The sequence below is a fragment of the Grampus griseus genome (assembly GCF_964374135.1).
Source record: "Grampus griseus genome assembly, chromosome: 12".
Classification (NCBI taxonomy): domain Eukaryota; kingdom Metazoa; phylum Chordata; class Mammalia; order Artiodactyla; family Delphinidae; genus Grampus; species Grampus griseus.
In genome coordinates, this window is record NC_139006.1 from 9,283,558 (window position 1) to 9,310,003 (window position 26,446).

General features: G+C 38.3%; 1 protein-coding gene across 17 annotated transcripts in view; it reads right to left on the reverse strand.

Moving 5' to 3' along the window:
- The window catches only part of ATXN2 (ataxin 2), a 126,204-nt gene that overhangs the window by 36,918 nt on the left and 62,840 nt on the right, over positions 1-26,446 (reverse strand). For 16 of the 17 annotated variants that reach the window (XR_014297510.1, XR_014297511.1, XR_014297512.1 and 13 more), the window contains 10 exons: positions 22,970-23,094; positions 20,070-20,161; positions 19,388-19,585; positions 17,754-17,932; positions 14,858-15,067; positions 11,831-12,013; positions 10,384-10,581; positions 9,877-9,984; positions 9,530-9,600; positions 518-819 (listed from right to left, as the gene is read on the reverse strand). Coding sequence is in view for 9 of the 17 variants with exons in the window: in XM_082667375.1 (XP_082523501.1) it covers positions 518-819; positions 9,530-9,600; positions 9,877-9,984; positions 10,384-10,581; positions 11,831-12,013; positions 14,858-15,067; positions 17,754-17,932; positions 19,388-19,585; positions 20,070-20,161; positions 22,970-23,094 (1,666 nt within the window). In the remaining 8 variants the exon portion in view is untranslated. Of the gene's footprint in view, positions 1-517; positions 820-9,529; positions 9,601-9,876; positions 9,985-10,383; positions 10,582-11,830; positions 12,014-14,857; positions 15,068-17,753; positions 17,933-19,340; positions 19,586-20,069; positions 20,162-22,969; positions 23,095-26,446 lie in introns of those variants that run through there. The other variant, XM_082667379.1, reaches the window with a different exon arrangement.

Below are 26,446 nucleotides of genomic sequence, written 5' to 3' on the forward strand. Positions count from 1 at the left end.
TAGCCCACAAAAGCCCATTTAATTGATAATATATTGGATGTGCAGAATTAATTCTATTTTAACAAATCTAACTATTAACTAAAACTTTTTTTTTTTTTGACGGAAAACACGTTGAATTCCAAGTAGGGGCACCAGAGACTTCTCTCTCTTCTTGGCAGTGTAAGTTCTTAGTCGAGTAGCACAGCCAGGAGGTGGGTACTGACTAGCATACAGGGGATATCAGTCCCAAAGCCAGTGATTTTTCAACTCCCATTAAGCCATAATTAAGCCATTCTTAATTTATGCATACGGTTTTTTTGCCACAGGGTGGAAAAACGATGGAGGAGGGAAGAAGAGTATAGGGTGCAATGACCTAAATGACTTAAGACGTCATTTGTTTAGACCAGTTTTTTCTTAAGTTGAGAGCTACTTATAAAGCAGTCTAAAAGTCTAGATAGATTCTTGAGTTGGAAGGCTCTGGACACCTTAAGGAAAAGTTAAGTAAGTAACAGGCGTGCTAAATTCCAGGTTTACTCACTCAGCTGCATCTTTCTTCTCCTCTTTATCATCTTTCTCTTGTTTACATCCTGGACTGGAAGTCTGAACCCCTTGGGATGTGACCTCAGGTCCCCTCTTGTGCTCCGTGTTACTGAGGATTGAAGGTGAAATGCTGGGACTGCTCGGCTTGCTGCTGCCACTGGTGCAGTTGCTGCTATTTTCAATGAAAGAATCCTTAGCATTTGGTTCAATTTTGTCTTTGATCAAATCTCTTGATTTTTCTCCCTCTCTATTTTTGTTTAGCAGTTGATCCATAGATTCAGAAGTAGAACTTGGCTGTAACTAAATAAAGGAAATAATTATACTTAAATATTTTCAATAACTCTAGTAATCAATTTTTTTCCATGAGCACAAACTGAATAAGGCTTTTTTCGAACTTTACGAGTAATGTTTTCATTGTAAGGCAACAATAACAAAATGTCTATACAACACAACTACAGCCATCCAAGCACTAAAATGTCCCAGCCTGAAAAGTTAAATATTTACTGAGTGCATACCATGTGTCAGAAACTGTGTGTGCTAGGAATGGAAATATGAAATAGTTCCTATCCTCCCAAAGCTTTCCATCTGGATGAGATCAAACACTTGACAAACTGGGGTAAATGCTATAGGATCCCACGGCAAAAAGCAACTCACGGAAAGAGAAGGCTTCTCAATGGAAATGTCATCTAGTCTAAAGTGTGAAAGATCTTGGGGGTTTGTGGGGGAGTTTGGAAAAGGGACTAATAGTCTAAGTACAAGAAACAGCATGTTTAAAGACCCATAGGAAAGGGAGAAGATGGCCCCGCTGTGGAACAGAAAAGTACTGGCGGGCACAAGATGAGTCAAGAAATGACAAATTCACCCAGGAGGAGCGAGATGATAAAGGAACTTGAAAGCTAGGTTAAGAACTCTAACTTTTAGTTCTCAGGATAATGAGAAGTCACTGAAGAATTTTAAGCAGGTACAGACTGAGAAGATTTATAGTTCACAAAGATAAGCACAGCAGCTTTGTGGAAAATGAACTGCAGGAAGCCAAGTAAGAGTGTAGAGAGACCATTATGGCGGCTGGACTAAGACCTGGGCTTGACCTTGAGAAGTGGTGAGTTGGAAAGTCTGAAGTAGGTGGATTCAAAGGGAGACCTGGCTAGACATGTAGGTCAGTTAGACCTTGTAACCCATAAAGGAAACCACAAAACAGAAGCACCAACAAGAAGACCAGAAGACAAAAACGTTAGTAAAATAAGTGATGGGGTTTTTAAGTTTGCACACCAGAAGCAGTCAATGCTACTACTGTCTGATGATGATTTAAGATGCCCTACTCCACAGAAGAAAGAAAACAGGAATAGCTGAAGGAAATGACAAGAAAAAGAGAAGAAAAGGGCAGCAAGTAGAAGGAGCCATGGTGGAAATGAGAATAAATCCAAGCAGCAGCCCTAGGCAGTGAGAATAAGCTAAAGAGCAATTGTGCAGCAGAAGGGGCTGCAAGACGAGAGACAAACTACCTCCTCAGCCTCAGGAAAGGCGGACCACTGTCAATTCTCACTACCGGAGCCCTTGGTATCCTGGCAAGCAGCACCACACATCTCAGGGGCTTCTCAAGCTTCACTGCATCACCAATATAGTTATAAAGTAGTTGACGGCAGAAGGTGAAAGCAACATTTGGACACAGTGGGAGTTTAAGTCACAATATAGGTACTTAATGTTTAGTAGAGGCTATATGCGTAACGGACCAATTGTGTATTGCATAAAACTTTAAATATTTGTCACAAGGGTCTTTGAGCGAGGCAAAAATAAGGCTTTTGATGTTGTTATTCATATAATGGCAAACATACCTATAGTACTCACTATGGGTTGGACACTGTTCTAAACTATTTACAAACTCATTCATTCAGTCATTGTAACAGCCCTATTTGATGTACATACTATTAGCGCAATCTTATAAATGAGGAAAATAAGGCACAATTATTCATGCTTTTGAACATTCTTCCGTATTTCCTATCTGCAATATACTAAACAAAAGAAAACTGAGATTATTCTCCTTTTTTTTTTTTTGCGTTACGCGGGCCTCTCACTGTTGTGGCTTCTCCCGTTGCGGAGCACAGGCTCCGGACGTGCAGGCTCAGCGGCCATGGCTCACGGGCCCAGCCGCTCCGTGGCATGTGGGATCTTCCCAGACTGGGGCACGAACCTGTGTCCCCTGCATCGGCAGGCGGACTCCCAACCACTGCACCACTAGGGAAGCCCCTCCTTTTTATTTTTTCAAAATTGAACCACTGTTTTCTTTTATTGAGAAATAATTCACATGTAACATCGTATTAGTTGCAGATGTACAACATTGTGATTCAATATATGTATGTACTGCAAAATGATCAAAATGTCTAGTTAATAGCCATTACCACACAGTTAAAAATTTTTTTCTTATGGTGGGAACTATGTAGACCTACTCTTTTAGCAACTTTCAAATATACCATACAGTATTATTGACTATAGTCACTATGCTGTACATTACTTCCCCATGACTTATTTATAACTGGAAGTTTGTGCCTTTTGACCACCTTCACTCATTTTGCTGCACCCACTGCCTCTGGCAACCACCAATCAGTACTGATGAGTCTGGGTTTTGTTTTGTTTTCTTTCTTTTTTTTAAGATTCCACAAATAAGTGAGAGCATACAATATTTGAACTTCTCTGACTTAGTTCACTTAGCATAATGCCCTCAAGGGCCATCCATGTTGTCAAAAATGGCAATTACTCGTCTTTTTTATGGCTGAAGAGTAATTCCATTGTGTGTGCATATACATGCAGATATCTTGCGAGTTAGTGTTTTCGCTTCCTTTGGATAAATACCCAGAAGTGGAACTGCTGGATCATATGATAGTTCTATTTTTAATTTTTTGAGGAACCTTCATACTGTTTTCCATAGTGGCTGCACCAATTTACCCACCAATAGTGCACAGAGGTTCCCTTTTCTCCACATCCTGGCCAGGACTTTTTATTTCTTGTTTTGTATTTTTGAGAATAGCCATTCTAACAGGTATGAGATACCTCATTGTGGTTTTGTTTTTCTAAAATATTTGTTTATTTATTTGGCTGCATCGGGTCTTAGTTGTGACACGTGGGCTCTTTGTTATAGCGGGCAGGCTTCTCTCTATTTGTGGTGCACAGGCTTCGTTGCCCCGCAGCATATGGGATCTCAGTTCCCTGACCAGGGATTAAACCTACATCCCCTGCATTGGAAGGCAGACTCTTAACCACTGGACCACCAGCGAAGTCCCCTCATTGTGGTTTTGATGTACGTTTCCTTAATAATTTCCTTAATAATTACATTTCCTTAATAATGTCCTTAATAATTAGTGAGGACCTTTTCATGGACCCGTCGGCCATCTTTACATCTTCTTTGGAAAAAATGTCTATTTAGATCCTGTGCTCATTTTAAAATCGATTGTATTTTTGCTATTTAACTTGTATGAGTTCTGTATACATTTTGGATATTAACTCATAAGATATATGACTTACAAATACTTTCCCCATTTGGTAGTTCCCTTTAACTTTGTTGATGGCTTCCTTTGCTATGCAGAAGACTTTTAATCTGATGTAGTCCCAGCTGTTTAGTTTTGCTTTTGTTGCCTTTGTTTCTATTGTCAAATAAGAAAATCACTGCTAAGGCCAACGTCAAGGAGCTCTTGCCTATGTTTTCTTCTAGGAATTTTATCGTTTCAGATCCTACTGTCACATCTTTAATCCATTTTGAGTTGATTTTTGTGTATGGTATAAGGCAGTGGTGCAGGACTTCCCTGGTGGCACAGTGGTTAAAAATCTGTCTGCCAGTGCAGGGGACATGGGTTCAAGCCCTGGCCCTGGAAGATCCCACATGCCACGGAGCAACTAAACCCATGCACCACAACTACTGAGCCTGTGCTCTAGAGCCCGTGGGCCACAACTATTGAAGCCCGCATGCCTAGAGCCCGTGCTCCGCAACACTCCGCAACAAGAGAAGCCACTGCAATAAGAAGCCCACGCACCACAACAAGAGTAGCCCCCGCTTGCCCCAACCAGAAAAAGGCTGCTTGCAGCAACGAAGATCAAACGCAGCCAAAAAATAAATAATTAAAAAAAAAAAAAAAAAAGAGACAGTGGTGCAGTTTCGTTCTTTTGAATGTGGCTGTTCAGTTTTCCCAACACCACTTATTGAAGAGACTGTCCTTTCCCCATAGTATGTTCTTGGCTCTTCTGTCATAAATTAATTGACTGTATATGCATGAGTTTATTTCTGGGCTCTTTGTTGTTTCATTGATCTGTTTCTGTTTTTATGCCAATACCATACTGTTTAGATTACTACCTCTTTGTAATACAGTTTGAAATCAGAGTGTGTGATACATCCAGTTTTGTTCTTTCTCAAGACTGCTTTGGCTATTCAGGTCTTTTATGGTTCCATATAAAATTTTAGGATCGTTTGCGTTATTTCTGTAAAAAAATCCATTGGAATTTTGATAGGATTGCACTGAATCCATAGATTGCTTTGGGTAGAATGGACATTTTTATGGGAAAACTAAAATTCTTATGTGACTCAGAGAAAAAGAAACCTGTGATTGCCAGTACAACTTTGGTTCATCTATGTTTTGGTAATAAAAATTAATATTTATTGAGTATATACTATGTGTCAAGAACTATATTAAACACTTTACAGGCAGTATCTCATTAATTTTCAGAAGAACACGATGAAGTAGTTCTACAATTATCCCATTTTGGCTTGGGAGATGTAGACAACATTCCTCAATGTTGTACAGAGGGCAAGATTTAAACCTAGATCATTGGGACTTCCCTGGTGGCGCAGTGGTTAAGAATCTGCCCGCAATGCGGGGGACACGGGTTCAAGCCCTGGTCTGGAAAGATCCCACATGCCGCGGAGCAACTATGCCCCTGCACCACAACGACTGAGCCCGTGCACCACAACTACCGAAGCCCGCATGCCTAGAGCCTGTGCTCCGCATCAAGAGAAGCCACCACGATGAGAAGCCACCACAATGAGAAGCCTGTGCACTGCAATGAAGGGTAGCCCCCGCTCACCACAACTAGAGAAACCCTGCACGCAGCAACGAAGATCCAATGCAGCCCAAAAAAATATAAATAAATAAATTTATTTTAAAAAAAATAATAAAATTACTCAAAATATAAATTGGCGCAACCACTAAGAACAACAGTATGGAGGTTCCTTAAAAAACTAAAACTAGAGCTACCAAATGATCCAGCAATCCCACTCCTGGGCATATATCTGGAAAAGACAAAAACTCTAATTTGAAAAGATACGTGCACCCCAACGTTCACAGCAGCACTATTTACAACCGCCACAACGTGCAAGCAATCTAAGTGTCCATCGACAGATGAATGGATAAAGAAGATGTGGTGTGATGTGTAGGTATACGTATACACACACACACACACACACATACACACACACAAACTCAGCCATAAAAAAGAATGAAATAATGCCATTTGCAGCAACATGGATGGACCTAGAGATTATCATACAAAGTGAAGTAAGTCAGAGACAAATATATGACATCACTTACATGTGGAATCTAAAAAAATGATACAAATGAACAAAACAGAAACAGACTCACAAACACAGAAAACTTATAGTTACCAAAGGGGAAGGAGCGGGGGCATATACTAGGAGTTTGGGATTAACAGATACACACTATATATAAAATAGAAAAACAACATGGACCTACTGTATAGCACATGGAACTATATTCAGTATCCTGTAATAACCTATAATGGAAAAGAATCTGAAAAAGAATATATACACACACACACACACGTGTTAACTGAATCACTTTGCTATACACCTGAAACTAACACAACACTGTAAATCAACTACACTGAAATTTAAAAAAAAATTACTCAAAATAGATCACAGCCTTAATTGAAACTCTGAGAAGAAAATAAGAGTGAATCTTTGAATCTTTATGAGTATGGATTAGGCAATGGTTTCTTAGATATGACACCAAAAGCACAAGGGACAGAAGAAAAAATCGATACACTAGACTTCATCAAAATTAAAAAATTTTGTGCTTTAGTTGTCAACATCAAGAAAGTGGACAACCCACAGAATGGGAGGAAAAAATTGCAAGCCACACATCTGATGCAAGACTTGTACATAGAATATATACAGAACTCTTACAACTCAATAAAAAGACAACTCAATTTTTAAAATGGGCAAAGATCTGAATAAACATTTCTCCAAAGAAGACATACAAATGGGCAATCAATTATCATGTCTGTATTTTCCTTAATTCATAACTAGAAGTATTTTTTGGCATTTTGCCTGTCCCATTACGTTATAATTAGTTGATTATTTAGTATGTCTAACAGAAGGAAATACAAGGAAAATGACATTCACATAGATATCTAATTATCATTATTTGATAGATGTTGACATTTATGTCCATATTGTGACTATAAATACTGATGTATATTGTGGTAATGTCAGTTCTGTTATATGTAAACATCTTATGTATAAGGCTGAAACTTCTTGTGAAAAATAGCAGGCAATGATCTTCATGAGTGATGGTTTGGGGATACTTTCATCAACATATATCTCCTAATAAAATCAGTAGTTATGAATTACTTCACTAAAATGTGCAGAAAGATAAAAACAAACAAAAAACAAATGGGCAATCAACATATAAAAAGATGCTCAACATCATCGGCCATCAGAGACATGCAAGTCAAAACCACAACATACCACAAGGAAGACTATAATCAAAAAAACAAACAATAACAAGTGCTGGTAAGGATGTGGAGAAGCGGAAACCCTCCCATACTGCTGATGGGAATGTAAAATAGCATAGCTGCTTTGGCAAAGAGTCCAGAAGTTTTCCTCAAAAGGTTAAGGATAGAGTTACCAGATGAACCAGAAATTCCACTCTTAGGTATACACCCAAGAGAAATGAAAACATATGTCCACACAAAACTGTATACTAATATTCATAGCAGCATTATTCATAACAGTCAAAAAGTGGGAACAACCCAGAGGCATCAACTGATGATAAATGGATAAATAAAACATGGTCTATCCATACAGTGGAATATTATTCATCCATAAAAAGGAATGAAGTACTGACACAGGCTACAACATGGATGAATCCTGAAAACATGATGGTAAGTGAAAAAAAGCCACTCACAAAGGGCCATTTATTGTATGGTTCCATTCATATGAAATGTCCAGAACAGGCAATCCATGGAGACAAAAAGCAGATTAATGGTTGTTTAGGATGGGGGTTGGGGGGAGGAGTGTTTGAAAGCTAATAAGCAGTGACTGCTAAGGGCTTATGTGATGACTGTATAACCCTGTGAATATACTAAAAACTGCTAAATTGTACACTTTAAACGGCTAAATTGTATGATATGCAAATTATACCTCAATAAAACTGTTACAAATAACATACTAATATGCTTCAAAGTAAAAAAATTTCTTTTCTTCATAACATAATAAATTCATGCAAGTGTACTATAAGAAGGGAATGAACGACTGTAAAAAATAATGCTGAGGAAATAAAAGTACGGGCAAGAACATGACACTTATATCAAACTGAAGATTATGCAAAATAATACCATCTGTTGCTTAGGGATCTTTTCATCTGCAGTATAAAGAACTGCAAGGAAAGATACCCTTCGCTCTGGCAGGAGGATGCAGCTGAGGCGGGTAAGTACACAGAGACTTTAACTGTGCTGGAGTGCTTGATGTATTAACCTGGTAGTGGGCATCTGGGCATTCAGTCACTGGGCATTCTTTGTATCGTGTCCATGCACTAACTATAGCTTAAAAAATTAAAAATTAAATTTACAACTGCTAATAGCATTAAAGCTGAATAGATAAATGTGCTAAAGTATGAAATAATATTTAATATTTTAAACGGTGCCAAAAAGTCAGGAATGAAGCTACTGGCAAAAACTTATTAATTTTTAGGAAGCTAGAACAACAGGCTAGGAAAAGGCTGCTTTTTGCTTTTGATCCATTCATCTTTTAAGTCTTCTTTCAAAGGCTGATAATCAGATTTTCCTCCATTAAGAAGCTAAGTTTCAGGATGATTTCTTGATTTGGTCTCAAAATATACCTTGATATGCACAATATGTTAACAGTAAATATTGTGCAAAAGGAGAGATCAGAGTACATCCAGCAAGTCTTAAGGGAGAGAAATGATACTATAGAAGGATGTCTACCACAATACATTTGTGCAAATCTGCAACTCTTTTGTAAAACCAGGGTCCAGTACATCTTCCACATGCCACATCAGATAATCAATGCCTTGGCCTTGCTCCACTGTCACTGAATAAAGTAGTCAAATGAATATCAAATAACTTACGTTATGGTGACTTCCAATGTCAGAATTACATTCTCTTTCATTTAATATCTGTATTGTTCTTACCAAATCTCATGATTTTAGTTACTTCACTTAAAGCATATGTAAAGACAACTTTAAGAATACGCAAAGACAACTTTAAGAATGTTTAGGGACTTCCCTGGTGGCACAGTGGTTGGGAATCTGACTGCCAATGCAGGAGATGTGGGTTCGCGGAAAGATCTCACATGGCGCAGAGCAACTAAGCCCGTGCGCCACGACACTGAGCCTGCGCTCTAGAGCCCGCGAGCCACAACTGCTGAGCTGGTGTGCCACAACTACTGAAGACCGCGCACCTAGAGCCTGTGCTCTGCAACAAGAGAAGCCACCGCAATGAGAGAAGCCCGCGCACCTCAACGAAGAGAAGTCCCTGTTCCCAGCAATTAGAGAAAGCCCACGTGCAGCAACGAAGACCCAACGCAGCCAAAAAATAAATAAATTAAAAAGGAAAAAAACAAAAAAGATGTTTAGCTTTCTATACACATGGTTTGATTTTTCTGGGTGTATACATAATGCATTTTTGTAAATGGATGATGTAAGAATTTTTAGTAATGCTTAAAAAAAATTTTTTTTAATTCTAATTCATCAGTCAATACAATACTTACCCTAAAGTCATTCTTAAATTTCTTTAAATCATCAATCTGTTTTCTATGTTCAGAAACAATTGGTGATATACCTGTAAAATTAAGAAGTGTTAGATCCAGATTTATTTCTAATCTTTAACTTAAAATTCTTTTAGGATGGGATGTTAGAAATGAAAATAAACTCTATTATCAAAATAATAAAAATTTCAATATGTTAATTATAGATTTTGACATGTTAAATTATGCATTTAAGTATGCACAATCCTAAGAAAAAGTACTGACCAAAAATACTCTGTATTGGGCATGAGAGTAAGACATATTCCTTCCTATTTCTACAGTTATACCCAAAGACTTTTTAAAGCTCTAACCTTTACTTTCAGCTTTTGAGAAGCTAGGTGATGTCTCATTGGGCTTCATATTTTCTTTATTCCCTGCAGAAGAGGTCTGCCTCTGATCCTGAAGCCTGGAATCTTTAGCTAGAAAATAATATTTTACAAAAACTCAAAGTTAGATAGGAGCTATAGCAGTAAAAGGGGAACATATTCAACAATTTTGATCCCATGTTTTTGGAAAAGAACATTTAAACAGAGGCTTTCCAACTTTGCAGACATATGAAACACTAATAATTTTATTTATATTGACATTTACTACCCAGGAATGTAAACTATCTTAACAACACACATTCAAGAATAACATATGAAATTAGTAGCATTACTTAAACAACTAACTTTATTTGTATAAAATTTTAAATGTACCCTCAAATATTGATACATACCTATGAATAAAACAACATAGCCATTTTTCATAAACTTTTAAACCTCTAACACTCAACTTCACAAATGACATTGTGGATCTGGAAGCCCTTTCTTACATACCCTCAAGAGACGGGGTTACAGCTCTGTTGGATGCAGGACTGGCAGGCGTAGGAGATGCAGCTGGTACAGGCATAGCAACAGCTTCAGCCGGAATAATACCAGCTTGAGGAGAAGCAAGAACTGGCCCACTAGGAGTATTTCCAATACTATTCTGTCTGGGAGACCTGGGTCTGTGAGTTTTAGGAGATAATCTTGGAACTACAAGAAAGAGAAAAGTTACCCATTATATTCTCAGTTCAATGCCACTTCTTCAAAAAGGCTTTTCTGAAGATCTAGGTAAAATAGTTCTATCTGACCTCCTCCCCAATTACTTTTTATCCCATCACCCTGTTTTCTTTTCCAAAGTCTCAGGAATAGCAGTGATGATGGACAATACAAATATCTGAAGAATGAAAGCAATTACTAATACCTATGCCCCACAGTAGTTTTCCCTCCTAACTAATTGTATTAATTCTAAAACGAAGTATTTTAAATGAATTTAGAAACTGGATTTCTAAGGCAGGAAAAATGCTACTTTTTAGGATAAAGATAACATTCTCTACTAAAAAGTGAGACTGTTTCTTTAAAATAGGTGGTGGCAGTGGTTGAGAGTCCGCCTGCTGATGCAGGGGACATGGGTTCGTGCCCCGGTCCGGGAATATCCTACATGCTGCGGAGCAGCTGGGCCCCTGAGCCATGGCCACTGAGCCACAGGCTCAGAGCCTGTGCTCCGCAACGGGGAAGGCCACAACAGTGAGAGGCCCACCAGGGAAGCCCCAGGGAAGCCCCAAAAGCAGTCTTAATTGTAAGATCCTGTCAAAGTGTATTTTTCACACTTTTATAGCTGCCATCAGCATATTCTTCAGACTAATCAGAGATAAAACTCGGGCCCCCGTGTTTGTTATTCCTTAAAAGGGAAATATGGTCAGGAATTAGTGCCATATATTGATGCTAGGAAACACAAGGACCTGCGCCCAGAATACTGCCTGGCATAAAGCAGGATGTCAATAAAAATGTATGGAATGAATGAATGGGGGGGGGGAACACACAGCACTGTAAGTCCAAAATAAATGTTTGTGGAATGAATCAATTAACAAAGTTGCTAAGAAGACACGAAATATGATCCCTCCAAATGTTATGTACTATAATTGCCTTCCCTTTGAGTGATACTTTATAAAACTATGAAGTATATTCTTATTTATGAACCCCACATGAATTTCATCACAAGACCATAAAGTAGATTAGCTAAAGATTACTCACTGAGAAAACTGAAATTCAGAATGATCACATGATTTGCCCTAACATATGGTAAGTGGTAGAGCCCAGAAAAAAAATTGTTTTCCCAATTCCTGGTTACTCCACTATTTTTCATATATATATTTAACATAGCTCAAGCTCAGCCCTTTTTACATCTAGTAGAATAACAAAATGAACTTTGTCATTATGCTCCAAGCCAAGTGTTACCTACCCCCGCTGACCACTGATGACCACGTGCCCCCTGCGGGACTGGTCCTTGCTGCTGGAGGAGCAGTCGCTTCACTTGGTGGGGTGTGGGATACAAATTCTAGGCCACTGGAAATGGAACCCCTCCCAGCAGAAACTCTGTGATTTCGAGGGTGTCGCTGGGCCTTTGGGGACATCCTTGGAGGCCCTAAGAAAGAAACAGTGAACATCACATGAATGCCACAATGTCCATCAGTACTACTGTTTTGCTAAATACACAAAGACCATTCTTTCTCTTTCTTTCTCTCTTTCTCTCTCTCTCTCTCTCTCTCTCTCTCTCACACACACACACACACACACACACACACATTCCCTCTCTCTCATTTCTTCTTGGTTAAGAAAAAGGAAACAAACACCACACATATTTTTGGCCATACTCTTTCAGAATTATTTTGTGGAATGCCATAAAATCTGACAAATAAATTTTATTTTATTTCCCTTTATTTTTTAAAGAAAGGGAGGGATGCAGTTGGTGGTAAGAAATCTAACAATAAGATGTCATTCATATCTCTTCAGAGATCTTAGCAGTTTCTTTAATCTATACCCATTATTTGTAGGCATACAAAAATAAATATAATAAAATATTAACAGAGTTATAGCTACATGAGGCAATAATTTTTATTTTAACACATACTTTTACCTTTTTCCCTCAAATTTTCTACAATATATTACCTCTAAAATTCGGGGAAAAAAATTTTAAACAACGAACTGTTGACCGCGATATGTCTTTGTACTAGTAAAAAGATGCACATTTTCCTTCTTAAATTTCTCCAAAACCTTAATTTATCTACCTCTTCTGCCATGGTGAACAATTTCACGACCCATGTCTTAAAACAGTCCTCACCTGTAGGAAGTGTCTCATACTTAACAGGCTGTGAACTGAAAATTCTACCATTAAGGCATGACTTATAGACTAGAATAACTGACATTTGGGGAAGAAATTTGCACTATACAAATTGTCAAAATTCCACATCAATCAATTCTGTCACCCCATTAGCAATTTCTATTTATAAAGAAGTCTACTGTGCATTCAAACAAAACTGTCAGGCGAAAACAGTGGACACAATGACTCTTACCACAGAAACCTGACAGTGATAACACCTGGCAAAACTCATTCTTAATGCCAAAGCCAAGGCCCCTTACCCTTACCTTGCCAAACTCTTTATTTTTTATTTTATTTTTTTGGCTGCGCCATGCGGCATACAGAATCTTAGTTCCCCGACCAGGGATCGAACCCGTGCCCCCTGCAGTGGACATGTGGAGTCTTAACCACTGGACCGCCAGGGAAGTCCCTTGCCAAACTCTTTAGAATGTCACATTAATTTGTGCCCTGAGTAGGAATTCAATCATGGGCACGATCTTACAAAGAATGTTAATGTTATATAATTTTCAACTGGAGATACAATTTATATTGAAGAATGAGTTAAGAACTGGGTATTTGCATATTTATACATAATTTTTACGTCCCTTTACAGAAAAAGACCAAGAAAGACGGCTGGCATAGCTCAATGAAATCAAACTCTAACTTAAAAAAATTCAGTCTTTGGCAATATGTAAAATACTTTCAGAAACAAAATACAGTCTCCATATTAAACACAGAAAACCACTATATTTAATAGTTTTATTTTGAAGTTCACATTTCAAAAATGCTTCAGTGTCACCTAACTACATGACTAGAAAACATTTTAATTCAAATTATTTAAAAAGAAAAACTGAATAACACAGCATCCCTGAATATGCAGAAGGTGTACTTTTGTGTGAGTCCTTACATCTAACTGTCGTAAACACGCTCACACTCACTAATGAGTTGTATTTTATCTAATATATTCTCACGAACATCACTTATGCAAACAATAGACCACAACAAATATGTCAACAGAATGTAACTTTTCATTTAGAGGGCACCATCACAGGCACTTCTGAGTAAGGAAGTCACCTTGAAAATCATGCCGTTCAACATGCTGTTGATGATGCTGTTCAACAGCTAACAAGGTTAGCTGCTTTAGTCAAGATCACATGACCTCCCTGCCTGGATGACAACAATTTATTAAAAAACAGCCAACTAGTTTTCTCCAGGGAAGCATTTTATGCCAGAAAACTGTGTTAGTCTCAACATAAGCAATATCAACTGCAATTTTAATGAACAAATCAGATTAAAATTTTAACATATCAAATACTCTGAAATAATGTCAAAGGTCATTATCATTCAGAAAAAAGGTTTTTTACTTACGCACGACATTTAGATTAAAATGTGACCTTTCTACAACACATCCATGTATCTGATATGTAGCAATGGTGGATTTAGCATCAATGAATGAGAACTACAGTATTTTATTCTTTTTTATTGACAAGGGAAATAAATAAAACCCTAAAAATTCATACATAGCTTTCTAAGATAAAAATTTTATCTTAGATCAAGAACTTCTTCCACATTAAAGACTTTTACTATGAAATATTACAAAACTATTTTTTTTTAAATTCCCAAAACACAAATTTAAACTCTGTATTGTAATCTAAGAGTAAACACACAAAGGCAGCTACATGTAATGTCCCTCTCAAAAAGGACCCCTAAACCATCACTCCTGCCTATGGCCAACAGGCAAATTCACTAGTACCTTGGCCAAGGAGCTATAAAATGATAGGTTCTACAAAAAGTCCAAGACTGATGAAGAAAGTTCACTGTTTACCATTAACCACTGTACACTGTATGTAAAGTGGAAGGGAGAAGGCCCTGGGCTGTAAAGAGCATCATTACCAGGCAGAGACAAAACCCTCATTCTTACAATTCAGGATAGTTCATAGCTTCACACAGCATTTATCAAATTTCTCTCTAATGAACAAAAGGTTAATAGAAATAGTTTTAATAAACTAAAGTTAAAACACAGAAATTATAGGTTATTAAATAATGAAGAGGAAACTATTTTGTAATTATAAACTCACATAGGAGTTAAACAAAGACAAACAAAAACATGAACAAATTGTGGTATTGTACCTTCTGAAGACATGCGTTTAGGCATAGTAGAGACAGGAGCTGGAGAACCATGAGCAGAGGGGTGAGACGGGGGTCTGGATGGCCGCGAGGGGGGCCTGGAGGGCGGCCGTGTAGGGGTGGCTGCCCGAGGTGGAAGAGAGTTGGGACCTGACTGGTAGCGAGAAGGTGGGCGAGAGGAAGGAGATGGGCAAGGCGATGGCCAGGGAACACCTGACAGAACAAATGATATGAAGGAAAGTATAAAAACTAAAGAAAAAAATGAGGGAAAAAAGTAAACAGAAAAAAAAGTAAAATGACAAAAATGATTTCTTGCACATTTTAACCCTTTGAGGACAGTCATTTGATTTGTGATAAGTTTTAGCATAACTTAACTGACATAAATTCACATTTTACTTTAACCTCCTTAAAATTAAGTCTGTTTAAATGAATACACGTTCCCAAAGGGTTAATTAGGATCTACACATACTACTGAAGAAGACAGTTAAGACTTTGCCTATTAATTCTGCTTCTATAACTGTTTCTTGGTAATCAATTGTTAAAAGGAGTATAACATACACCAGATAATTTCACACAATAAATCACAAAACTCAGGAATAAGATTATTATTAAAAGTTTTAGCTTGACACATCAGCTATTATATCTCATTAAAAATGCTGGTTTCTTATAACTGTCTGTGGTTTTTATCTAGTTTATACTTTAATGTAAGGTTGAGTCTGAAATCTCATTAAGCAGGTACATTTAAGTAGAAATAGAACATTACTTCTACTATTTTCTAGAGTCACAGGAGTGACAGGTTAATATTCATTGCCTTTTCAAAACACATATTTTAATCTTATCAAATTAGAAAAAGGGGACCTTCTAAATAATTTATGCAGTTAAACATTCATCTAAGAGACTGCTTAATAAACAATGCAACTACAAAGCAGTCATCACCAAATAAACCGACACTGAGGGATATGCACAGGTCAAGATACAGCTAACACGTAACATGACATATCACTTACCTTAATCTTAGGAAACAGTCCAGGTCTCCTCTCCATAGGGTTCCACACACTTGAGTATCATACATTTCCCAGCCCCTTTCAGGTTTTTTATTTTGAAAATTCTGTTCATGAACAACTAAAATTCTTTACTCAGTGAGCAAAGAAATTTCACCCCCAATACAAATGTATAGAAAATACTCAAGAGTGTTCATTGGAGAGGAATTCTGGAGAAAGACTCAATGAAAACAAATGAAATTGGAAACTTAGTGTTCTCTATTTTTCTAACTTTCCAAACTTAAATACCTAAAATTGAATGTCCACTGTTAGCCCTGAGTTAGTAACTAACACACCACCAGTATTATTATATTATTATGGCTGTGCTGCACAGCATGTGGGATCTTAGTTCCCCAACCAGGGATTGAATCCACGTCCCCTGCATTGGAGCACTGAGTCTTTTTTTTTTCCATGAGTAATTATAATTTTAATAGTAATATAAATAGAATCCCATGAGTTGGCCTTATAACTACTTTCAAATAATAAGATAAAATTAATTTTAGGCTAATGAATTTTAAAAAGCTTCCCATTTTATTTTTTTTCAGCTATATGTATACATATATCCCCATATGCCCTTCCTCTTGCGTCTCCCTCCCACCCTCCCTATCCCACCCCCCTAGGTGGTCACAAAGCACCAAGCTGATCTCTCTGTGTGATGCAGCTACTTCCCACTAGCTATCTATTTTATATTTTACATTTGGTAGTGTATATATGTCCATGACACTCTCACTTCGTCCCAGCTTACCCTTCCCCCTCTCCGTGTCCTCAAGTCCATTCTCTACATATGCGTCTTTATTCCTGTCCTGCCCCTAGGTTCGTTAGAACCTTTTTTTTTTTTTGATTCCATATATATGTTAGCATACGGTATTTGTTCTTCTCTTTCTGACTTACTTAACTCTGTATGACAGACTCTAGGTCCGTCCACCTAATTACAAATAACTCAATTTTGTTTCTTTTTATGGCTGAGTAATATTCCATTGTATATATGTGCCACATCTTCTTCATCCATTCATCTGTCGATGGACACTTACGTTGCTTCCATGTCCTGGCTACTGTAAATAGTGGAGCACAAGTCTTAACCGCTGGACTGCCAGGGAAGTCCCCCATCAGTATTATTAATTACCATGGTTCCATACAGTCTATGGCACTGCTGTGTCCAATATCCCTGACTTGTATGAGAGATCCATGACCCGTGGGCTATATTTAACCTATATACGGAAGCAGAATAGAAAAAAATATCTTCCTACTAGAGACTCAAGTTTCTGTATTTTACTTAAGCTAAACTACAATATTCACCCTTACACTAAGAGTTGTTTCTATTTTTTTTAAGCACATTTTTTCTTCACCATCTTCACATGACTCTTGATTGTGTCTTGTATTGCAAGTTACCTCAAATCCTTTCTTGAAGTAAGCAGAATATAAATATATAAACAAACAGTTCATAAAAATGAATCTATATTAACCACTCAGTGTCTCACACAGATTGGGATTTTCCATGTAAACTATATCTAAATAATTCTATCATCCAGTATTTTTAAAACTGAGAACCTACCCAAAGTTTCCAATTTCTTCATATATGTGGAGTGTTCTTTTTGCCAAGTGAATGTCTTTGGTTACATTTAGCACTTTATCTTAATACATGAGTATTTCATCATGCTAAATGCTGTATATGCCAATAACATACTAATTTTTACTAGTTTTACTAATTTGATATCCACAAAGGCAAATTTAAATTAAGTGAAAACTACTCCACAGAAATCATTAAAGGTATGCATGTTCTTATCAACGATGTAAAACTAAATATTCAGAAAACTATGTATTTGATCAATGACATTGACAAATTTGGTCAAAATACTTGCCTCCATTAACTACTCTTTGGTCTGAACCAGAATTTGGGTTGAAATCTGAAGTGTGAGAGGTGGATCTCGATGGCATGGAGCCCGATCCAGGCTGGCCCATACGCGGTGAATTCTGTCGCCCACTTCCCCAGGATATGACTTCTCTATTTCTTTGTCCAGGAGGAATATATTTATTTTCCCTGAAAATGAGAGATCCTTTAAATCATTTTATCCTAATAGATACCAGGCCAATGAAACATATCTAAAAGTAATTTAGGCAGAAGGGAATGCTTGTTATTAAAAGGTTAAACACTTAAAACCAAACGGCCCCACTTCCAGACACCCCTATTCTTCCATCTTACTCTAAGCTCTAGCCTCTGGCCTTTCCTTTCCCTCAGATATTCCTGCTAAGGACAAAATATAACAGATGTGTATTCATTCTTATCCACTTGGCCTCTTTATGGCTGTTTCTATCAATCAACATCTGTCTTCTCGAAACTGTTCTTCCTTGGTTTTCTCTACTTTGTTTTCTCTGTGATCTCTTCTCTTGGTGGCTGTTCATTAGTTTTTCATGGCTTCAACATCAATCCCCCAAATCCACACTGTCAGTCTCACAGTCTCAACATCTCTCCCTGAACACTTTAATTCAAATCACGACTCCTAAGCTGTGAGTGCCTTGAAGACAGAATGTGTATCTTATTCTACCAGGTATGTAGCAGCTGTTTCTCAACATGTTTATGAATAAATGCATAAAAGACCTGTGAGCCCCTCAAATGCAGTAAATTGCACAAATGGACTCACTCTATCTCCCCTCAAGATTGCTCCATGTTTTCTACCGCCATTACCAGTACAACCACCAATCTGCTTATCAAATAAAACTCAGGGTCATCCCTGGTTTTTCTAACCTTTCTATCACTGGTTCTGGTCTCACTGGTCACCAAGTTCTCACACTTGAACTACTTCAATACAATAACTGATCTCTATGTCTCAGCCAGTTCTCAATGTCCCATAGTTGGTTCATGCCATCCCCTATCTACAGGGTGCTTTTTAACATGACACAGAAAGAGTTTCACTACCTCAGTTCCTATCACCAGCTGTTACCACTGCAACCTCAACATACACTGTGTATTCCAGACATATGAAACAACTAGGTTTTCCCTGAACTGGACAAGTTCTTTCACCATACAAGGAACTCCTCTGTTTTATGTCTCTCTGAGTGGCAGACAGATCTACTATCCTATCACAAAACATCACCTCCTCTGTTAGACATTCTCTCACCCCACAAAGTTATGCTAGTTCCTCCTCACTTGCATGTTTCTAGTACTCTGACCACCCCTCTAATCTAGGAAATCATAACGAACTGTAATTATATGTACTCCCCCCGCAACCTGTTCATTATTCTTTAACAAGCTCTTCCAGACCTCGACTTGCTCATCACTGTATATCCAACACTTGGCTCCACAGAGGTGATGCTCAAAAAATACTTTCCAAGATGACTGTAATCTTTTCTCTAACAGAACCTGAAACCAACTCCATTTGCATTCTCTACCTAAGCTAGATTAAAGGAAGATGAAATATAATAATAATAATACACCTTCTCACACAGACCTTGAGTTGTGTATCCAAAATACTGCATCATGATTTCCTTTAAATACCTAGTGTTTATGTTGTGGCCCTCACGTTCACTGGAATTTCTCTGAACTGCTGTGTATTTTTCTTCTTCGCTCCTATCATCATTTTCCAGGGCCACCCGGGCTTTATACTGGGCACTTGATTCAATTTCTTCTGCTAACTGGTTTGCCCTTGCTTCTCGTTTTAAAAATTCTTCTGAGTTATCCCTTTCTAAGGGCACCCTGAAACATGAAGAAAAGAAAAAGCAAAGTGAGTATTTTTCAGTCATAGTTTACATATCTGTCACAATCAACTATTAAGAGAGTTCAGAGTTTAAAATGCTGGTAAAACTGTAAGAGAGCTACAGTCATCTATTTATAAATCAAAACTTGATTTTTCTTATTACCTTTTCCCTAGAGGAATATAACATTTCCAAAACTGGTTAAATTGACTATTCCCCCATAACCTCTGCACTTACCAACTTAGAGTTTTTACAGTGTAAAAATGAAACAAAATTTATTTAGAGCAAAAAATTAGGGTATAAGTAAACTATATTTAATCCCTGTTTTAATGGGAATTTATCAGCGTAGGTAGTAAAAGGATAATTCTTTCACATAATCGTTTAACTTAAAATCCAACAGAAACATTTATTCAACATCGTAATTTAGGTTGATGAAAATCAAAGGCAAATATGTATTAAAACAAAAGCAAACTTTTAAAACTTACGTATATGAAGATAGACTGCTATCATATGTAGACACTACACCATAATTTTCTTCATTATATCGAAACATATCATTGGGATCCCATCCATTAGACTAGAAGAAAATGAAGCTCATTTTTCAAAATGACAAAGTATTTGTCTTCTTTAATTCAGTTATAGTCGATATCTACGTTAACAATATCTATTGTACTATTCAAGCAAAATCTAGCAAAATTAAAAAACAGGCAAAAATTTGCTTTAAAAATGTCTTAAGGAAAAACTTTCTTCTACACATCAGCCCCTACAAGTTGGTAAATAACTACAGTCGAACCTTCAACAATTCGGGGGGTGGGGTGTTAGGGTCACTGACTCCAGGCATAGTCGAAAATCTGTAGATTCAACCAATCTTGGATAGTGCATTACTATAGTATTTACTATTGCAAAAAAATGCGTACAAGTGGACCAGTGTGGTTCAAACCTGTGCTGTTCAAAGGTCAACTGTATACGAAACAATTATTTGAGATGTTATTAGTAAAAGTTCAGAACATTTTAGTTACTTCATAAAATATCCTCAGGTCAGGGTTCTCTCCTTTCCCTACTCCCTAACGGTGACCTTTCTACAAGGTATTTACCTGAAACCTTTTTGAGTTGACTGATCATCAGGTCTGACTGATAGAAAGGGGTTATCATTATCCATGTCAGAAGAGGGCACAGCGTCATCTGAGCAATGTTGATGGCAATTTCAAGACTAAAACTTGCCCCTAAGGTCACCCATTAACCTTGGCTCCCTCTGTGCTACTCCAGATAAAACTATAATGTAATTCAATTCCACCACTAAATCAACTACTTCGGCCTAACACATGCGGGTAGGAAATCAGTTACCTATGGAAGCTTTAAAATACGCTCTTTTAGTATATGCTCCATGTAAAAAATTTAAACAGTGCAGAAAGACATCCAGTGAAAAGTAAAATCTGCCAATCCCAGTGTGCACAGATAACCACCATTAACAACTTCTTGGGCATAATTCCAGACATTCTCTGCACATATGTAAGAATATGATTATTATCATCAGCTCTCTTTTTTGAAAATTCTCTGCAACTTGCTTTTTCTTTTTTTTTTTTTGCAGTACGCAGGCCTCTCACTGTTGCGGCCTCTCCCGTTGCGGAGCACAGGCTCCGGACGCACAGGCTCAGCGGCCATGGCTCGTGGGCCCAGCCGCTCCGTGGCACGCGGGATCCTCCCAGACCAGGGCACGAACCCGTGTCCCCTGCATCGGCAGGCGGACTCTCAACCACCATGCCACCAGGGAAGCCCTGCTTTTTCTTTTAGTAAGTTTTAGATATCTTCCCAGAATATCTTTCTTTCCAGTGGACATACAGTACTTCAACTGAACGGAGGTACAATAAATCTATTTAACCCATGCCCTATTGATGGACAGTTAGGATGTTTCCTATTTTTCACTATTAGAATAAAATGCTGTGAAAAACATCCTCATACATAATTATTTTAAAGTCTTATGGATAAATTCTCAGAGGTAGAATTGCTGGACCAAAGTGTATGTGTGGGGACTTCCTTGGTGGTCCAGTGGGTAAGACTCCATGCTCCCAATGCAGAGGGCCCGGCTTTGTTCCCTGGTTGGGGAACTAGATCCCACATGCATGCCGCAACTAAGAGTCCGCATGCCACAACTAAGAAGCCCGCGTGCCGCAACTAAGACCCAGCATAGATTAAATAAAGTGTATGTGTGTTTTAAATTTTGATAAAACATTGCCAGAATACTCTCTAGAAAGCGTCTATCAATTTAACTGCTTTGCTATCAATTAGAAAAAAAAACAAAAAGAGTGCCTGCTTTTCCATATCCTCCACAGAGGTGATGTGCTGCACAAACCTGAGAACCTTCACATTCAGTTATATGTGCTTCTTTAAAAAGTTTGAAAATTAATAATGATGCATTGTCTATGTATTTCCAGTTTTGCAACTAGAAAATGACTTAAACATCAAACGCAGATTTGTTAAATAAGACTTTTCTGTAATATTCAATGAAAGATTCTTCATCCCTTTGAAAATTTTTTTTTTAAAGATTTTTTTGATGTGGACCACTTTTTTACAAGTCTTTATTGAATCTGTTACAATATTGCTTCTGTTTTATGTTTCAGTTTTTTGGCCACGAGGCACATGGGATCCTAGCTCCCCGACCAGGGATCAAACATGCCATCCCCTACATTGGAAGGTGAAGTTTTAATCACTGGACCGCCAGGGAAGTCCCCCATCCCATTCAAATTTTACTATCTAAACACTCATTTTTGGCAAGAAACTTTGCTTCTATCTCCACAGTTTAGAAACAGAATTTACAGAATCCTAATGACAGAGTCATTATTATTTGATTTATAGATGATGTGTTATGGGAAAAGTAAAAATAATATATGCCAAGAGCCTTCTGGAAATAGATTTTTGTTGAGAATGTTCCTAATTTTAAGACAAAGAAATTTACTTATTGCTTTAATTCTAATGTAATCTAACAATATATCTTAATAATGAGTGCCTCTCTGACAGACAAGAAGCCTAAAAGTCACACTTTGACCTCACCGCTAGGTAAAGTCAACAGACAAGACACCACTTTCCTTAGGCTGCCTATTCTGCAGAGTACTCAAAGCAAAACATGCCAGCATTTCTAGTTTCCCATGGTTTCCAATTTAAATTTTTATGTTGCTTATTAGGACTTACTTTAAAAACATACAAATAATTCATAAGCATCCCAAAGAAACATTTTTCTGTATATACTGCATAGGGCAAAGTCTATTTACACAATAAAACTGCTACTTTAAATATATTCACAACAACATACTTAAATTAAAACCAAGTGATAGGATGTCATACCATATCACATGACCATAGCGTTACTAATCGAAAAGATTTTGCTTACAACATCATTTTCCAAAGCCTCCAGTTCCTCACTGGTAGTGAGTTCACCTGCATCCCAGGGCTCCAGGTCCTTCTCTTTGTGTTCACCATTCACTTTAGCACTGATAGCAGAGTCAGTAAAAGCATCTGCAAAGGATGGTTTTGGTTGAAAGATCATACAACCAGACAATGGGCTACGTGAATACATACATGGATTTATCAACAGAGATGTATGCTAAAAAATAATTATGAAAAGTGAATTTCTGATACAGAAAGAATAGCATTCATTAACAGTATGCTTTCAGATGTGTAATGCTTCTAATATTATAACCTTCAAAAAACTTAATTCAGTAAATGGCATCATAGATGATTACTGGTGAAAGTATGTTTTACCCATATAATTTTAAGCCACATGAAATGTTATAATGTAGTCACACAAGTCATAAGTTGTATTAAAAATAATTGCTTTGTGTTTCAGAATTGATCCAGAAATTTTCTATCAATCCATCTAAAACAAGATCTCTTTTGTTTAACAGACCCAGTAATTAGATATGCCCTCAGAGCTCCTTCAGCCAAACGTATGCTGATCTTTTAACTTTCCAAATCCACGTCTACATGCAGAGGTCAGTATCCTAACATACCGTTGCCATTAGTAACTAAAGCCATTCGAAGTGACCCACCCCCACACAGAACCCGTTATTTCCCTAGAGCCACTCCAATACAAAGCTCAGGCCCCACAGTGTTACCTGTCCCCAGAAGGTTCAGGTGGCAGGCCTACCTGGACTTCCTGTCAATACTTTCTCACCTAATGTATCCTCTCCTCCTCTGCTAACGTTACTGAAAAGCACTAGCTTGTGAGAGCAGAATGGCATTAGTATGCTCACATGACAGGAACTATATATATCATAGCTGCTGTCTAGAAAAGAAAATCTCTAGTTGGAAGTTAGGAACCAGCTAAATAAAGGTCTACTTGGGCAATGACAGTGTTCGGAAATGCTTTGGAGATACCGGCTTACATTTAGATGTCCGGACCTATAGGGTATCACCTAGCACAGGGCTGCGGAGTAATACTTCTGCTGATCTGGCTCTCCTAGAGAGTACTGGCTCCCAGTCACCACACCCTCACCCTTACTTCAAGCTGCCATCAAGGAGGAGGAGGAAGGGAAAAAATCAACACCTGCGTCTCCTTCAAAAGAGATAATTCCAGAGGGATTTCTGATTTGGTACTGTTTCTAAAACTGTCATTGGCTCCCCAGTGGGCAAGGTGATGGTGAAATAAGAAACTTGAGCCAGCAAATTTAGGCATGGCACTATAAGCCTAGCTAGCTCTTACCTCCTCTCATCTCAAACTACAGGTGGATAAGTGGATGTGGGTGTGTATTCATGCACACTAGGGAATGAAAGCATAACTGCACCTATGGGCTTAGCTGCCAGCTCTATCAGGCAGCATGGCTCCTGTTGCTAGCAATTATAAGAGCCAAGAGCGTACCAAGGGGGATCCCCAAAGCAGCAGGCCTCAGCTGCGAGTGGGATTAGCATTCACTGGAAGATGACTGCATTTTGGAAAAGCTAAGAGGTTCTAACCACTGATGTTATCTTCATAATGCCATCTTCAGCTGTAAGCCACTGATGGCCCTAAAAACTTGGCTTTATATGATACTTGCCTGAGTCAAGTTCTACTCTACATCATCTTAAAGTCACAGAAATTCTTGGTAAAACTGATTTTGCCATGTGTATTTTCAAGAATGTGAGATGCTCCAAGAAAAACATCAAATAATGACTTACATTAGGTGGCTGAAATTCCCTACTTTAATTCTCACAAAATTAGAACAAAAAACTAGACCACAGAAAAATTACAAACCAGTCATGTTATCTTCTACAACAGGGGTCCTCAACCCCCGGGCCACGGACTGGTACTGGAACCAGGCTGCAGAGCAGGAGGTGAGAGCAAGGCGAGCAACAGAAGCTTCATCTGCATTTACAGCCACTCCGCAACACTCCCATTACCGCCTGAGCTCCGCCTCCTGTCAGATCAGCGGCAGCATTAGGTTCTCACAGGAGCACAAACCTGTGAACTGCGCATGCGAGGGATCTAGGTTGTGTGCTCCTTATGAGAATCTAATGCCTGATGATCTGAGGTGGAGCTGAGGCAGTGATGCTAGCGCTGGGGAGCAGCTGCAAATACAGATTATCATTAGCAGAGAGGTTTGACTGCACAGAGACCATAAGTGCTTGCAGACTCGTATCAATACCCTGCCAGTGAGTGGCAAGTGACAATTAAGCTGCATCCGGTGACAGGCTTTATAGGGGCAAGTGAGTTGTTGTACTTCAATTTACAGCTGTATCTGGTGGCAGGCTTTAAGTCAGAATCCGACACTTATTTTAGTCCGTGCGTGGCCCGCACATTGTTTTAATTACCACTTCTGTCTGCACCTCTTTCCCGCACTGTGCACTTGTCTCAGTCACAGTTTTGGTAAGCCCATAAGCTAACCCTAGCCAAAATGAGTAGAAAACAAACATCACTGGAGAACTTCTTTGAAAAGGGGGAAAGACCCAATGATGAGACAGCAGAAGACTCTGAGACTGCCAACAAAAAGAAAGCTGCACTGAAAAGAAAATACCAAGAGTCCTACTTAAATTACGGGTTCATTGCAACAGGTGATTCACATTCTCCAAGCCCACTTGTATAATATGTGGTGACCAGCTAACCAACAAAGCCATGAAACCTTCAAAACTGCTTTGCCACATGGAGACCAAGCGCCCTGAATTAAAAGACAAGCCTCTGGAGTTTTTCAAAAGAAAAAAATGTGAACACAAAGAACAGAAGCAATTACTGAAGGCCACCACTTCATCAAATGTGTCTGCACTGAGAGCATCATTCTCTTAGCGGCTAACCGCATTGCTAAAGCTAAGAAGCCCTTTACTATTGGTGAAGAGTTGATCCTGCCTGCTGCTAAGGACATTTGTCGTGAACTTTTAGGAGAGGCTGCAGTTCAAAAGGTGGCACGTGTTCCTCTTTCGGCTAGCACTATAACTAGACGAATTGATGAAATAGCAGAGGATACTGAGGCACAATTGTTAGAGAGGATTAATGAGTCGCCGTGGTACACAATCCAGGTTGACGAGTCTACCGATGTTGACAAGGCAACAACGCTTGTTTTTGTGCGATGTAATTTTCAGGAGGATGTGCGTGATGATATGTTATGTGCACTTTTGTTGCCAACCACCACCACAGCTGCAGAACTATTCAAGTCTTTGAATGATTACACATCAGGAAAATTCAACTGGTCATTTTGTGTCGATATATGCACGGACGGAGCGGCTGCCATGACTGGACGTTTTTCTGGTTTCACTAGTCGGGTCAAAGAGGTTTCTTCTGAATGTCAGTCTATACACCGTGTGTCATCCATAAAGAAATGCTGGCTAGCCAAAAAATGTCACCTGAACTTAACAACGTCTTGCAGGATGTGATTAAAATTATCAACCACATTAAAGTACA